Genomic DNA, 12,606 nt, shown 5'->3' with positions numbered 1-12,606 from the left:
CAGTGTTCTTGCCTGGAGAATCCCAGGAACGGGGGAGCCTGGTGGGCTGCGGTCTATGGGGTCGCACAAAGTCGGACACGACTGAAGCGACTTAGCAGCAGCAGCAGAGAGATTTAAGTAATTCACCTAAAGCTCCACTGCTGGTAAGTAGCAAGGTTAGCATTCAAACCCACTGCAAAACCCACCTTCTCTCTGCCATGTGAGAAGACTCTCCCAGTAAGAGTTTGTTAAATTTAATTGAACGTCCATTCGGATTATGACCGATAAGGTTTTCCATCTAACATAATCTAAAGACCTATTTAAAAACAAGTCAAATGAAATTAAATCAGTGATATTTTCTTCCATGTAGTAGTGACGTTTACGACATAATCCCTTGGATTTTCTGAACAATAAAAAGGGCTCTAAACGTTTTTCTTCTACTAAAAAATGGCAAGGTGAGGACTCACTTTTTAATTTTTGACCTGCTTGTCTGCTGTAATTTGTGAATTCCCTGCCTAATTTACACCACAATCATCTATTTTTATCATTTAAACTGATAATTTAAATTGAAATATTCTAAAATCCCTGGGGAAACACTTGATTCGCTCAGTGCCAAGCCAAGACGACCTCAGTGCTCTGTCCCCTAGGGGTCTGGGATTCAAGCTAGCGAGAGCACTCATTCACAGAACCTGCTTCTAGGAAACCCGCGCAGGGCCAGGGCCCGGGCGAGGTGGGCGTAGCCTGGAGGGCGGGGCGGAGCGCGGTGGTCAGTGGCGGCTGATCAGGAGTGGTTCTGCTGCCCTCTGCTGGCCCCACAGCGTGGGCCTCTTTCAGGGAACTTTAACCACGCGTCCCCGCAGGTTCGTCTAGGGCCCTCGTGTCTCTGCGGTCCCGTCCAGCCTTCCCGGGTGGCTGTGGGGAGCCCGGCGGTCTCCGGCGCTTCTGGTCCTTCAGGTTCACGTCCTGCGGGCAGAGCAGGCCCGGTCGACCCCTCCAGCGCGTCCACACCGCGGGAGGGAAGAGAGAGCAGAGGAAGGACGCTGGCGCCTCCTCTCGCGGCGAGGCCGCTGGGCGAGCGGGGTCAGAGGTCGGGGTCTGGCCTGCGTGCGGCCTCCCACTTACCTGAAGCCCCGAGCCGCGCCCACCTCGGCGCTCCCTTTCCGGCCTTAGGAGGTGCCTGCGCGAGTGCGAGGGGCGGGGCCTGTCCGGCGGCAGCGCTGATTGGACGTGGTGCCGAACCGCACGCGAAGCCGATTTGACGGACGCTTCCCGCGCTCCCTTGGCCGCCTGAGGCGTAGAGGCGGTAACGGAGGCTCGGGGACTCGACGCCCGGTTGCAGCGAATCTAGGAGATCCACGCGGAGGCCTCTTCCGGCCGACAGATTGAGCTGGGTGCCCGGGAGGGCTTCCTTGACGGTGGGGCGCGTTAGGGGAGAGTTGCGGCGTTCGCTGGGCCTCCCGGGGCGGCGGAACTAGCAAACGGCCTCCTAACCGTTGAGGCGGAGCCGTTGAGGAAATGGCCGCAGTGGCGCAGCCAGAGGTGGGGGTGGGGTCGGCCTCTGGCGGGGCGTCGGGTAGGTGGTGAGGGCCTTGCGCCAGCGAGTCTCGGGGAGTGTGGTCGTGAGGGGCCGGCGGCGGCCTGGACCGCGCTGGTCTTGCTTGGGCAGCTGGTGTCCTGGACGGGGATGGAGGTCAGGGGCGGGGTGCCGCGCGGGCTCGCGGGCCCGGGGATGACCGCGAACGCGAGCACTCATCAGAATCAGAATATTGATGGTGACGAGAGTGGAGACGCTCGCGGGTCGGAGTTTCGGAACGGGCGCGGAAGCCGAGACTGGCCCCCTCCAGCCCCCACTGCTTAGCTTCTGGGACGGTGTAAATGCGCTTGGGGGAGGGGTGGGTGGGTGTGTGGGGGGGTGGGTGTGTGTGTGTGTACTGCCTCGCGGCAGCAGTGCACACACGTGTTTCCCCTCCCCCCGTCCCGCACCCATTCTTCGCGAGTGTGTTCGTGGCCCCCCCTTTCCGGAGTGGGGTCGTGAAGTCCACGGTACCAGCAGAAGGGTGATGAGATGAGTCTGTGTGTTACGGTCTGGGGGTCACAGGCGATGCCATTTTGCAGCTGTTGGTGAAATAGCTTGTGTTAACACTTGAGTCGTGTTGGGAAGAGTCCGGGTTCACGTTCGAAACTGTTAGTTTGCTCTGGTGGTTGAGGGGACTGTTCGATTGAGTCAGCTTTGGGGAGGAAATGTGTGCTTCTGACAAGTTGTTGAGTGTTTTTTTAAACCTTAACCTTTTTATCGGCCTGCATATACACATTCATCCTGTAAGGCTTGCCTGTAACGCCAAACTTGCTTAGTTGACGCCCCCGCCCTCCCACACACACACGCGCGCAGACTCTTGAAAAATTATTATTCCGTGCTAGGTCTCCTAGATCGTTCTGTTGTTCCTTGTTCTAGTGAATAGAACTTCAAAGCAATTTAAAGATATTTAAAATTGTTTACTCGTGATGGTAGAAAGAAGTGTATCGCTTTACCCTCTAGACTCAGCCTTTCCTCTCAGCTGCAAATGTTTGTCTTATTTAATGGCTAGTACCCAATTTGGGGCTCTGTTAAAGTCAATTTGCATTCAGCCTTGGAAGGGAGGGAGGAGTTAACTGGATTGTTGAGTTCAGTTTCCGTACTTAAAAAATCTTCCTGTGTAGATACTAATTAATTTTCCTTCCACTTGAATGGTTTTTTGAGCAAAAGTAGAGTAGGAACTAAACCATCTCTTTAGCTTTGTGTGCCTCTTGGCCATAAGTAATTCCTCTGTGTTGTATTTCATGTCTCAGAGTACTTTGTAAATTACGTGTAAGTTCGAATTCACATTGTTGTGGTTGTGATGCTGAAAAGTGTAAAATAATAGGCAGGTCTGCCCCAACAATTGCTGACAGTAGGGAAAAAGTACAAATAGAGCCCCTGAAATATTTTAAGTATTTAAACTTTTTAATTACATTTTCAAATTGTGAAATAAAATGTTCTAGTCTTTCGTTTCAGACAGATACCTTCATTGCAACAAAACAGAAAAATGCGTATGAAGCTCTTATTTTTGAGTGTTGGCAAAAATATCAAAGATACTTGAATGCATTTATTATGGATATTTGATGGACTGAATTTTTTGAGAAGTATAATGACCTGAATAATTCATGAATTAGTATATATTTCACAAACTTTCATTTTAGTAAAATCAATAAATCAAGATTTTTACTGTGTTGTATTGACAGTATGATTGAAAGATTAAAACAACATGTAATTTTGTTCAAAATGTACTAATTTGAGTATATTTTCACCAAAAACATGATGTAAGTGTAAAAAATAGTGCAGTATTAAATTTTCTTAAAACTAAGGTAAATACAAATTATTAGTGAACATTAATCATAATTTCTTCTAATAGCACTGACATTTTTAATAAATCTTATTAAATATTTTTCTAAAAAATCACTATTCTTGTGTTTGCCGCCTAACTGTGCATAGCCCATATCATGTTCATGCAGTTTTCCAGATTTATGTAGAAACAAATTAAACAATAATGGGTTGCTTAGAAATACAAAATGTTTCTCTGGCACCATGTGCAACTGTTGCAAACACTGTGCACTTAGTTGAGAGTACTTCCAGAGCCACAAGTTAGAATACAAAGAGAAGCAAGAAAATGGACCTTTGGCACGATTAGGAAGCAGCTTTTCCTTATGCAAGAATCAACTAGTTTCGCTTTACCAGAGAAAGAATTTGACAGTTGACTGATGTCTTTTTCTCTTATCTGAGCACTTGGGCTGCTCAAGTTTTATCTCCTTTCTGAAGTAGGGACTAAAATGTCAGTATCAGCACAACCTGCAGTCTTCTCTGCATTGTTTCAGCTTCTCACTCACCCCCACCCCAAGTCCCTTAAACTTATTGTTATGTAAGATTTCGAACATACAGAATAAACAGACTTGTGTAGTTAACTGCAGTCCCTTCCTTTAATTTCTATTTTTATAATATTTATTTATTTTTGTCTGCACTAGGTCTTCTGCTGCTGTGTAGACTTTCTCCAGTTGCCGTGCTCAGGCTTCTCATTGCAGTGGCTTCTCTTGTTGCAGAGCACTGGCCCTAGGGTGCACAAGGACTCAGTGCTTGTAGCTCACGAGCTTAGTTGTCCTTCAGCATGTGGAATCTTCCCAGACTAGGGGTCGAACCCATATCCCCTGAATTGGCAGGCAGATTCATAAGCCCTGAACCACCAGGGAAGTCCTATCCCCTTCTATTAAAGATATAGGCAGGGGAGTGTTTCTTGGGGGCTTCAAGGGTATGAGTTGTGAGAGTGAATGTGTTCATGGTTATAGAACTTGCTGGGTCAGTACTGAGTACTGGATTCTGAGTAAATAAGAATCCTTAATCCTTTCTTAAATAGAGAGTCCTTAATGAAATTTGTGTGTGTGTGAGAGAGAGAGAGACAATGATATACAAAAAGTTAAAATCTATTACTTTTTATGCTTTGTGCTTTTTATTTCAGATTTTTTCACCATTCAAAGTCATAGAGATCCTCCTGAGTTTCCTTCTAATGGTTTTTAAACATTTTCATTTTAGTAAATTCATTGTTTATTTTGTGAATGATGAATGGGGGAAGCAGGGGCCTAATTTTATTTTTTATATTTTGAGTTAGTTTTCCCAATGTCATTTTGGGCATTTGGGGTATTTATTGATTAATTTACATTTATTATTAGCAAAACCTTCTTACTCATATATGAAGTTCAAATATATGCTTGGATATGCATTTGGATTCTCTTGATTATTGATCCATTTGTTTATTTCCTATTTTTAGTATGGTTTGTTTTTTGTAATTGTGACTTTGTAATGTATTTTGATAGCAAAGAGGATGATTCTTCCATTTATTTTTAAATAGTACTTTTGTTCATAGAATTCTAGCTTGCCGTTTTTCTTTAAGAACTTTTTAGTTTCTTTCCTTGTAGTGTTCTTGTCTGGCTTTGGTATCAGAATAAGCCTGGCTAATGAAATAAGTTTGGAAGTGTTCCTTTCTCTTCTGTTTTTTTGGAAGAGTTTGATCACTGGCGAAGTGGTCTGGTCCTGGACCTTTCTTTTTTTTTGGCCATGCCGGGTCTTGATTACTATGAGGGCTTTTCTCTAGCTGCAGTGAGTGGGGGCTACTCTGTAGTTGCGGTGCACAGGCTTCTCGTTGTGGTGGCGTCTCTTATTGCTGAGCATGGGCTCTAGGGCACACAGGTTCAGTAGTTGCAGTGTGAGGGCTCAATAAGTGTGGTTCCCAGGCTCTAGAGTTCAGGCTTGATAGTTGTGACACATGGGCTTTGTTGCTCCGTGGCATGTGGGATCTTCCCAGGCTAGGGATCGAGCCCTGGTCTCCTGCCTTGACAAATGGATTCTTTACCACTGAGTCACCAGGGAAGCCCCCTGGACGTCTCTTGTTGGGAGGTTTTCAATTACTGATTCAATTTCTTTACTAATAATTGATCTGTTCAGATTGTTTCTTCATAACTCAGTCTTGACAGGTTGTATGTATTTCTTATTGGTTCCATTTTTTCTAGGTTATTCAGTTTGTGGTCCAAAAAGATGCTTGATGTGATTTCAGTCTTCTTAAATTTATTAAGATTTGTTTTATGGCCTAATATATGATCTGTCCTGGAGAGTATTCTATGTGTGCTTGAGACGAATGTGTGTTCTACTGCTGTTCTACAGGAATTCCATATAGGTCTGTTAGATCTGTCTATCTAATGTGTAGTTGAAGTCCAATCTTAGAGCACTTTGAAGAAGTTATTATTCTGTCTTCTGGCTTTCATAGTTTCTGTTGGTCGGCTACTAGTCTTATTGATGCTGCTTAAAAATAACCTTTTTACTCTCTGACAGCAGTTTGTTTTTTTATTTTGAACTTTGATTTTCAGCAGTTTTCTGTGTTACCCCAGGTTTGGGTTTTTTTTTTTTTTTCCTTTGCTGGGATTCATGGGGTTTTTTGAATCTATTGTTTGATGCATTTTGTTGGTTTGGGGAATGTGTCAGTCATCATATCTTAGGTATTGATTCTGTCACATTCACTATCTTCTTTCCTGGATTTATAGTTACACATACATGAGGCTTAATAACTTATCCTGTGTTCTTGATCTGACTTCTGATACTCCCCTCCCCCCCAACCCCGCCATATTTTTGTCTCTGCTTCATTCTGGATATATTCTTCTGGTACCACTTCATTTCTCAAACTTTTACTTCATCTCTGTCTAATTTGCTATTAAAACCATCCATTTTATTCTTTCTTAATAATCTTGTTATTGACTATTTTTGTTTCTAGAATTATTTGGTCTTTTGTTCAGATTTCCTTGGACTTCCTTATCTCCCACCCCAGTTTCCAGTCTCTGCCACCATTCTCAGTCTTAAAATCATTATGTACATAGTACTCAGTTATTTTGAAGTATTTTTTCTGATAACTACCAACTGGAGGTCCTGTGGGTCTCTCTCTCGGCCAGTTCTTTCACCTTTTAATTAATTCATCCAAGTCTATGAATTGCACTTTAAGTATTGGTTACAGCCTATAAATCTTTGTATCCATTAGGTTTTTGTATGTTAATGTTTTCTTAGTCACTTAAACATTTTGTCACTTCTGTTTTTTAATATCCCATGGACTATTCAAATATATGTGTTTAAGTTTCTGAATAGATAGGAAATTTGAAGCTGCCTTTGCAGCTGATTTCTAAATTTATTGCATTGTGAAAAAATAATCTGTTATGTTTATTCTTTTGCATGCGTTGCGTTTTGTTTTTGCTGTGGTGACTTAAGATTTTCTCTTTTATTCTTATTCAGAAATGTCCTTACAATGTGTTTAGATGTAATTTTTCTTATTTATCTTGAATTTCATGGAATCTTACAATTTGTGGATGTTTGTGTTTGTTTTGGGAATGTTCTTAGCTATTGTTCAACTGTTTCCATCCCACTGTTCTTTTTGTTTTAAAATTTTTCTAGGTTTCTTAAAGAATAGATATTGGGATGTATGCATCTGTTCTTCTTATCTCAACTTTTTATTCTGTACTTCCTTTGTGATATTCAATGGTACCCTCCACTTTGTCTTTTTATTCCAAGGAATGTTCCCTCCTGAAGCTTTCAGGCCTGTGGTGATAGTGGTAGTGGTGAATGCTCAGGGTTCTCTAGCCTATGCTGTTCCCCTTATGGTTCCTTATTAATCTCCCTGTTGGTTGCTGACCTCCAATACTTACTTCTTACCTCCATAATTGCATTACTACAGGCTAAATATTCATTCTCTGTGATGGCCTGGGGAGAATGAGAAAGAGAATGAAGCCAGGTAGAAAATAGGGACACTCCTTCTTGGGAAGTGGGAAAGCAAACTGTGGGTCCCTGCATTTCCAGTATTTTACAGGCAAAATGGTAAAACAGCTGCCCACTATTTAGAGATCTTGGAATCATTGCTGGTATTCTGGAATTCCCAGAAAGCCACAGACCTAGAATCACCCATTTAGTATTTAAGCTAGAATAGACAAAACCAGATGGGGCAAGACCACGGTAGGCCCTGGATAGACTTGCATGGAGCATCTGGACACTAGCTACTTATTTGCAAAGACTGGTAATTTCTTGGTAATTTCACTTTCCTCACAACAACCCAAACCTACCTTTCACTGATCCCTAGTTTTGGACCCTACCTACCTACATTTTAGTGTGAATTTACTTTTAAAAGGTTAAATAAGTATAAATTGCAAATAAAACTGAAGTTTCCCTTCGACAAATAGCTGATCACAGTTTTCTGCAACTCTCTATTCTTTTTCCTCAATAAGCTGACAAATAGTCAAACTGTCCTAAGTGGTGTAAGTGAATGTCTCTCTATATATACACACAGGTGGATGCACAGAATTGTGTGTATACTTAAATTGTATCTAGAGATAATTGTAAAGAATATAAAATTTCTTTTTTCATGTAAGTGGCATTATGCTGTACTTATTATCGGGCAGCATGTTTTTTAATCACTAAAACTGTTTGACTGCAGATATCTAAAATTTGGGTTTATTGTGTTCACAAAATTGATTATTTTATGCCACATTATATTTATTCATTCCTTGCCCCCTCTCCCATTCCCAGCATTGATCTAGGTGCTTTTGAGTTTTCCCACTCAGAATGATGCCAAAGAATGTTCAAACTATCACACAATTGCACTCATCTCACATGCTAGCAAAGTAATGCTCAAAATTCTCCAAGCCAGTCTTCAATAGTACGTGAACCGTGAGCTTCCAGATGTTCAAGCTTATTTAGAATAGGAGAGGAACCAGAGATCAAGTTGCCAACATCCGCTGGCTCATCGGAAAAGTAAGAGAGTTCCATAAAACATCTAATTCTGCTTTATCGACTATGCCAAAGCCTTTGACTGTGTGAATCACAACAAACTGGACAATTCTTAAAGAGATGGGAATGCCAGGCCACCTGTACCTGCCTCCTGAGAAATCTGTATGCAGGTCAAGAAGCAACAGTTAGAACCTGGATCAACAGACTGGTTCCAGACTGGGAAAGGAGTACATCAAGGCTGTATATTGTCACCCAGCTATATGCAAAGTACATCATGTAGAATGCCAGGATGGATGAAGCATAAGCTGGAATCAAGATTTCCGGGAAAAATATCAATAACTTCAGATATGCAGATGATACCACCCTTATGCAGAAAGCGAAGTGTAACTAAAGAGCCTTTTGATGAAAGTGAAAGAGAACAGTGAAAAAGTTGGCTTAAAACTAAATATTCAGAAAACTAAGATCACGGCATCCGGTCACATCACTTCATGGCAAATAGATGGGGAAACAATGGAAAGAGTGAGAGACTTTATTTTTGGGGGGCTCCAAAATCACTGCAGATGGAGACTGCAGCCATGAAATTAAAAGACCCTTGCTCCTTGGAAGAAAATCAATGACAAACCTAGACAGCATATTAAAAAGTAGAGACATTACTTTGCCAACAACGATCTGTCTAGTCAAAGCTGTGGTTTTTTCAGTAGTCATGTATGGATGTGAGAGTTGGACTATAAAGAAAGCAAGCACCAAAGAATTGATGCTTTTGAACTGTGGTATTGAGAAGACTCTTGAGAGTCCCTTGGACTGTAAGGAGATTAAACCAGTCAATCTTTTAGGAAATCAGTCCTGAATAGTGCTTGGAAGCACTGATGCTGAAGCTTCAACTCCAATACTTTGGCCCCCTGATTTGAAGAACAGACTCATTGGAAAAGACCCTGATGCTGGGAAAGACTGAAGGCAGGAGGAGAAGGGGATGACAGAGAATGAGATGGTTGGATGGCATCACTGTCTCAATGAACATGAGTTTGAGTAAGCTCCGGGAGTTGGTGATGGACAGGGAAGCCTGGTGTGCTGCAGTCCATGGAATCGCAAAGCGTCAGACACAACTGAGTGAAGTGAACTCAGAACAATGCTGCAAAAATGTGTTTAAACTTGTCTCCTTATGCACGTGAAATAAATGTTTTTCTGGGGATCAGATTTTTTTTTCCCTCTAGAGTTAATCTTTGGAAATGCAGGAGACTTTTTTATTTTTTATTTTTTTTTACTCATCCTTTTTTGTATGCCTATTATGTATGTTCTCATTGGCACTTAAATTTTTTTCCTGGCATGTCTGCTAGAAAGTAGGCTGACTAGTGTCTTTTGTGGTTTAAAGATAGACGGTCCTATATTCCTCTTGGTTTAATTAATTAACTGCCCTCTACATTGGATTTCTTGTGATTCTATTACAAACCTCTTCATGGTACTGATTAAAGTTGTTCTATTCATGATGTCTAGAAAAGATCTTTTCTAGATTGTTTTTATTTCTTTTCCTTTATAGGACTAACCTCCAAACCTCTAAGTTGCATTTGGAAATGTTAGATGCTTTTGTTAAGATGATGCTTAATGTAAGCATGTTGCTTCCTATAAGGGTGTTGCTTACCGTTTCCATTTTCCTTTGAAGGAAAAATGTGCTTAGATTATCTTTTCCTCCTTTCATTGCAGATTTGTATATTCTTGTATATACTATTCTTTGGCAATATACTTGCATATACTTCCCTTCTAAAATATTGTATTACTAGCTTAAATTTCTTTTTTGGGTGTTAGTTCTAAAAGGTCTTGTAGGTCTTCATAGAACTGTTCAACTTCAGCTTCTTTAGCGTTGCTGGTTGGGGCATAGACTTGGATTACTGTGATATTGAATGGTTTGCCTTGGAAACGAACAGAGATCATTCTGTCACTTTTGAAATTGCATCCAAGTACTGCATTTCAGACTCTTTTGTTGACCATGATGGCTACTCCATTTCTTCTAAGGGATTCCTGCCCACAGTAGTAGATATAATGGTCATCTGAGTTAAATTCACCCATTGCAGTCCATTTTAGTTCGCTGATTCCTAGAATGTCGATGTTCACTCTTGCCATCTCCTGTTTGACTACTTCCAATTTGCCTTGATTCATGGACTGACATTCCAGGTTCCTATGCAGTATTGCTCTTTACAGCATCGGACCTTGCTTCTATCACCAGCCACATCCACAGCTGGGTATTCTTTTTGCTTTGGCTCCATCCCTTCATTCTTTCGGAAGTTATTTCTCCACTGATCTCCAGTAGCATATTGGGCACCTACTGACCTGGGGAGTTTCTCTTTCAGTATCCTATCGTTTTGCCTTTTCATACTGTTCATGGGGTTCTCAAGGCAGGAATCCTGAAGTGGTTTGCCATTCCCTTCTCCAGTGGACCACATTCTGTCAGATCTCTCCACCATGACCTGCCTGTCTTGGGTGGCCCCACAGGGCATATCTTAGTTTCATTGAGTTAGACAAGGCTGTGGTCCTAGTGTGATTAGATTGACTAGTTTTCTGCGATTATGGTTTCAGTGTGTCTGCCCTCTGACGCCCTCTTGCAACACCTACCATCTTACTTGGGTTTCTCTTACCTTGAACATGGGGTATCTCTTCAAGGCTGCTCCAGCGAAGTGCAGCCGCTGCTTCTTACCTTGGACGAGGGGTATCTCCTCACCGCCGCCCCTCCTGACCTTGAACGTGGAGTAGCTCCTCTAGGCCCTCCTGCGCCCACGCAGTCACCGCTCCTTGGATGTGGGGTTGGTCCTCTCGGCCACCGCCTCTAATCTCCGGCGTCGGGTAGCTCCTCCTGGCCGCCGCCCCTGGCCTTGTGCATGGGGTATCCTTTCGACTGTTCCTGCACCTTCACAGCCTGGCACTCTCGGCTGCTGCCCCTGACCTCAGACGTGGGATAGCTCCTCTTGGCCGCCACCCCTCGGGCATGGGGTCCTCCCGGCTTCTGCCCCTGACCTCGGACGTGGGGTAGCTTCTCTAGGCCGCGCTTGTGCACCATCGCAGCCGCCCGCACCCATCACTTCATGGGAAATAGATGGGGAAACAGTGGAAACAGTGTCAGACTTTATTTTTTGGGGCTCCAAAATCACTGCAGATGGTGACTGCAGCCATGAAATTAAAAGACGCTTACTCCTGGGAAGGAAAGTTATGACCAACCTAGACAGCATATTCAAAAGCAGAGACATTACTTTGCCAACAAAGGTCCATCTAGTCAAGGCTATGGTTTTTCCAGTGGTCATGTATGGATGTGAGAGTCGGACTGTGAAGAAGGCTGAGCGCCGAAGAATTGATGCTTTTGAACTGTGGTGTTGGAGAAGACTCTTGAGAGTCCCTTGGACTGCAAGGAGATCCAACCAGTCCATTCTGAAGGAGATCAGCCCTGGGATTTCTTTGGAAGGAATGATGCTCAAGCTGAAACTCCAGTACTTTGGCCACCTCGTGCGAAAAGTTGACTCATTGGAAAAGACTCTGATGCTGGGAGGGATTCGAGGCTAGAGGAAAAGGGGACGACAGAGGATGAGATGGCTGGATGGCATCACTGACTCGATGCACGTGAGTCTGAGTGAACTCCAGGAGTTGGTGATGGACAGGGAGGCCTGGCGTGCTGCGATTCATGGGGTCTCAAAGAGTTGGACACAACTGAGCGACTGACCTGAACTGAGCTTAAATTTCATTTAGACATTGATTCAAGGTTATTTTTCTTCCTGTTCCCAAAGTTGGAATCTTTGAGGGAGGTCCACATTTATATTCTTTCACTGACTAGTTTTGTTACCTTTTGGCAGGACTTTGACATTTAAGTCATCTATCAAAAGACAAGGCTTAAATAAATGATCTTGAGGCTTCCTCCAGAAACTTCTTTGACAGAGTCAAATGAGTAATTTCATAAACAGTGAGGAACTTAAAGAGACAACATTTATTGCCTTTGGTATAAGCAGCAGTGCTTATTTATGTGTTTTAAGATTTTTAAACTGTAAACATATAGATTGCAAGATTCAGGAAGTATATGTTTTCTTTTATAGGTGTTTTGTTCAAGTTTTAAAGTTAAGTCAAAATGCCAATAAGACCAGATCTCCAGGTAGGTGGTCCTAGGCCAAAAGGAAGTATTTTAATTCCTAAAATCACTTTTTGTTTATTTATAGATATTAAATGCTATAGTTTTAGGAAAGATAAAACTTACTTGTTTCTATGAAACGGTCAAGAGTTAAATAATTTAAATAAAAATATTATCCTTTTATTTTTCAATAGATTTGTTTCCAGAA

At 42.6% G+C, this 12,606-nt stretch overlaps 1 protein-coding gene across 13 annotated transcripts in view; it reads left to right on the top strand.

Annotated features, from left to right (window-relative positions):
• Positions 1-711: 711 nt before the first annotated feature.
• Positions 712-12,606, top strand: part of SYCP2 (synaptonemal complex protein 2) — a 73,504-nt gene continuing 61,609 nt past the window's right edge. For 4 of the 13 annotated variants that reach the window (XR_015138676.1, XR_015138675.1, XM_086330958.1 and 1 more), the window contains exons 1-2: positions 1,188-1,394; positions 12,367-12,422. Coding sequence is in view for 11 of the 13 variants with exons in the window: in XM_086330958.1 (XP_086187084.1) it covers positions 12,399-12,422 (24 nt within the window). In the remaining 2 variants the exon portion in view is untranslated. Of the gene's footprint in view, positions 840-1,187; positions 1,553-12,129; positions 12,273-12,366; positions 12,423-12,606 lie in introns of those variants that run through there. The other 9 variants (XM_086330966.1, XM_086330961.1, XM_086330965.1 and 6 more) reach the window with 6 other exon arrangements.

The sequence above is a fragment of the Bos grunniens genome, chromosome 13 (assembly GCF_055505025.1).
Source record: "Bos grunniens cultivar Pamir isolate PY7600 chromosome 13, Bosgru_T2T1.0, whole genome shotgun sequence".
In the NCBI taxonomy this organism is placed as follows: Eukaryota; Metazoa; Chordata; class Mammalia; order Artiodactyla; family Bovidae; genus Bos; species Bos grunniens.
The sequence above is the reverse complement of the archived record's forward strand: the minus strand, read 5'-3'. Positions and strand labels throughout refer to the sequence as shown.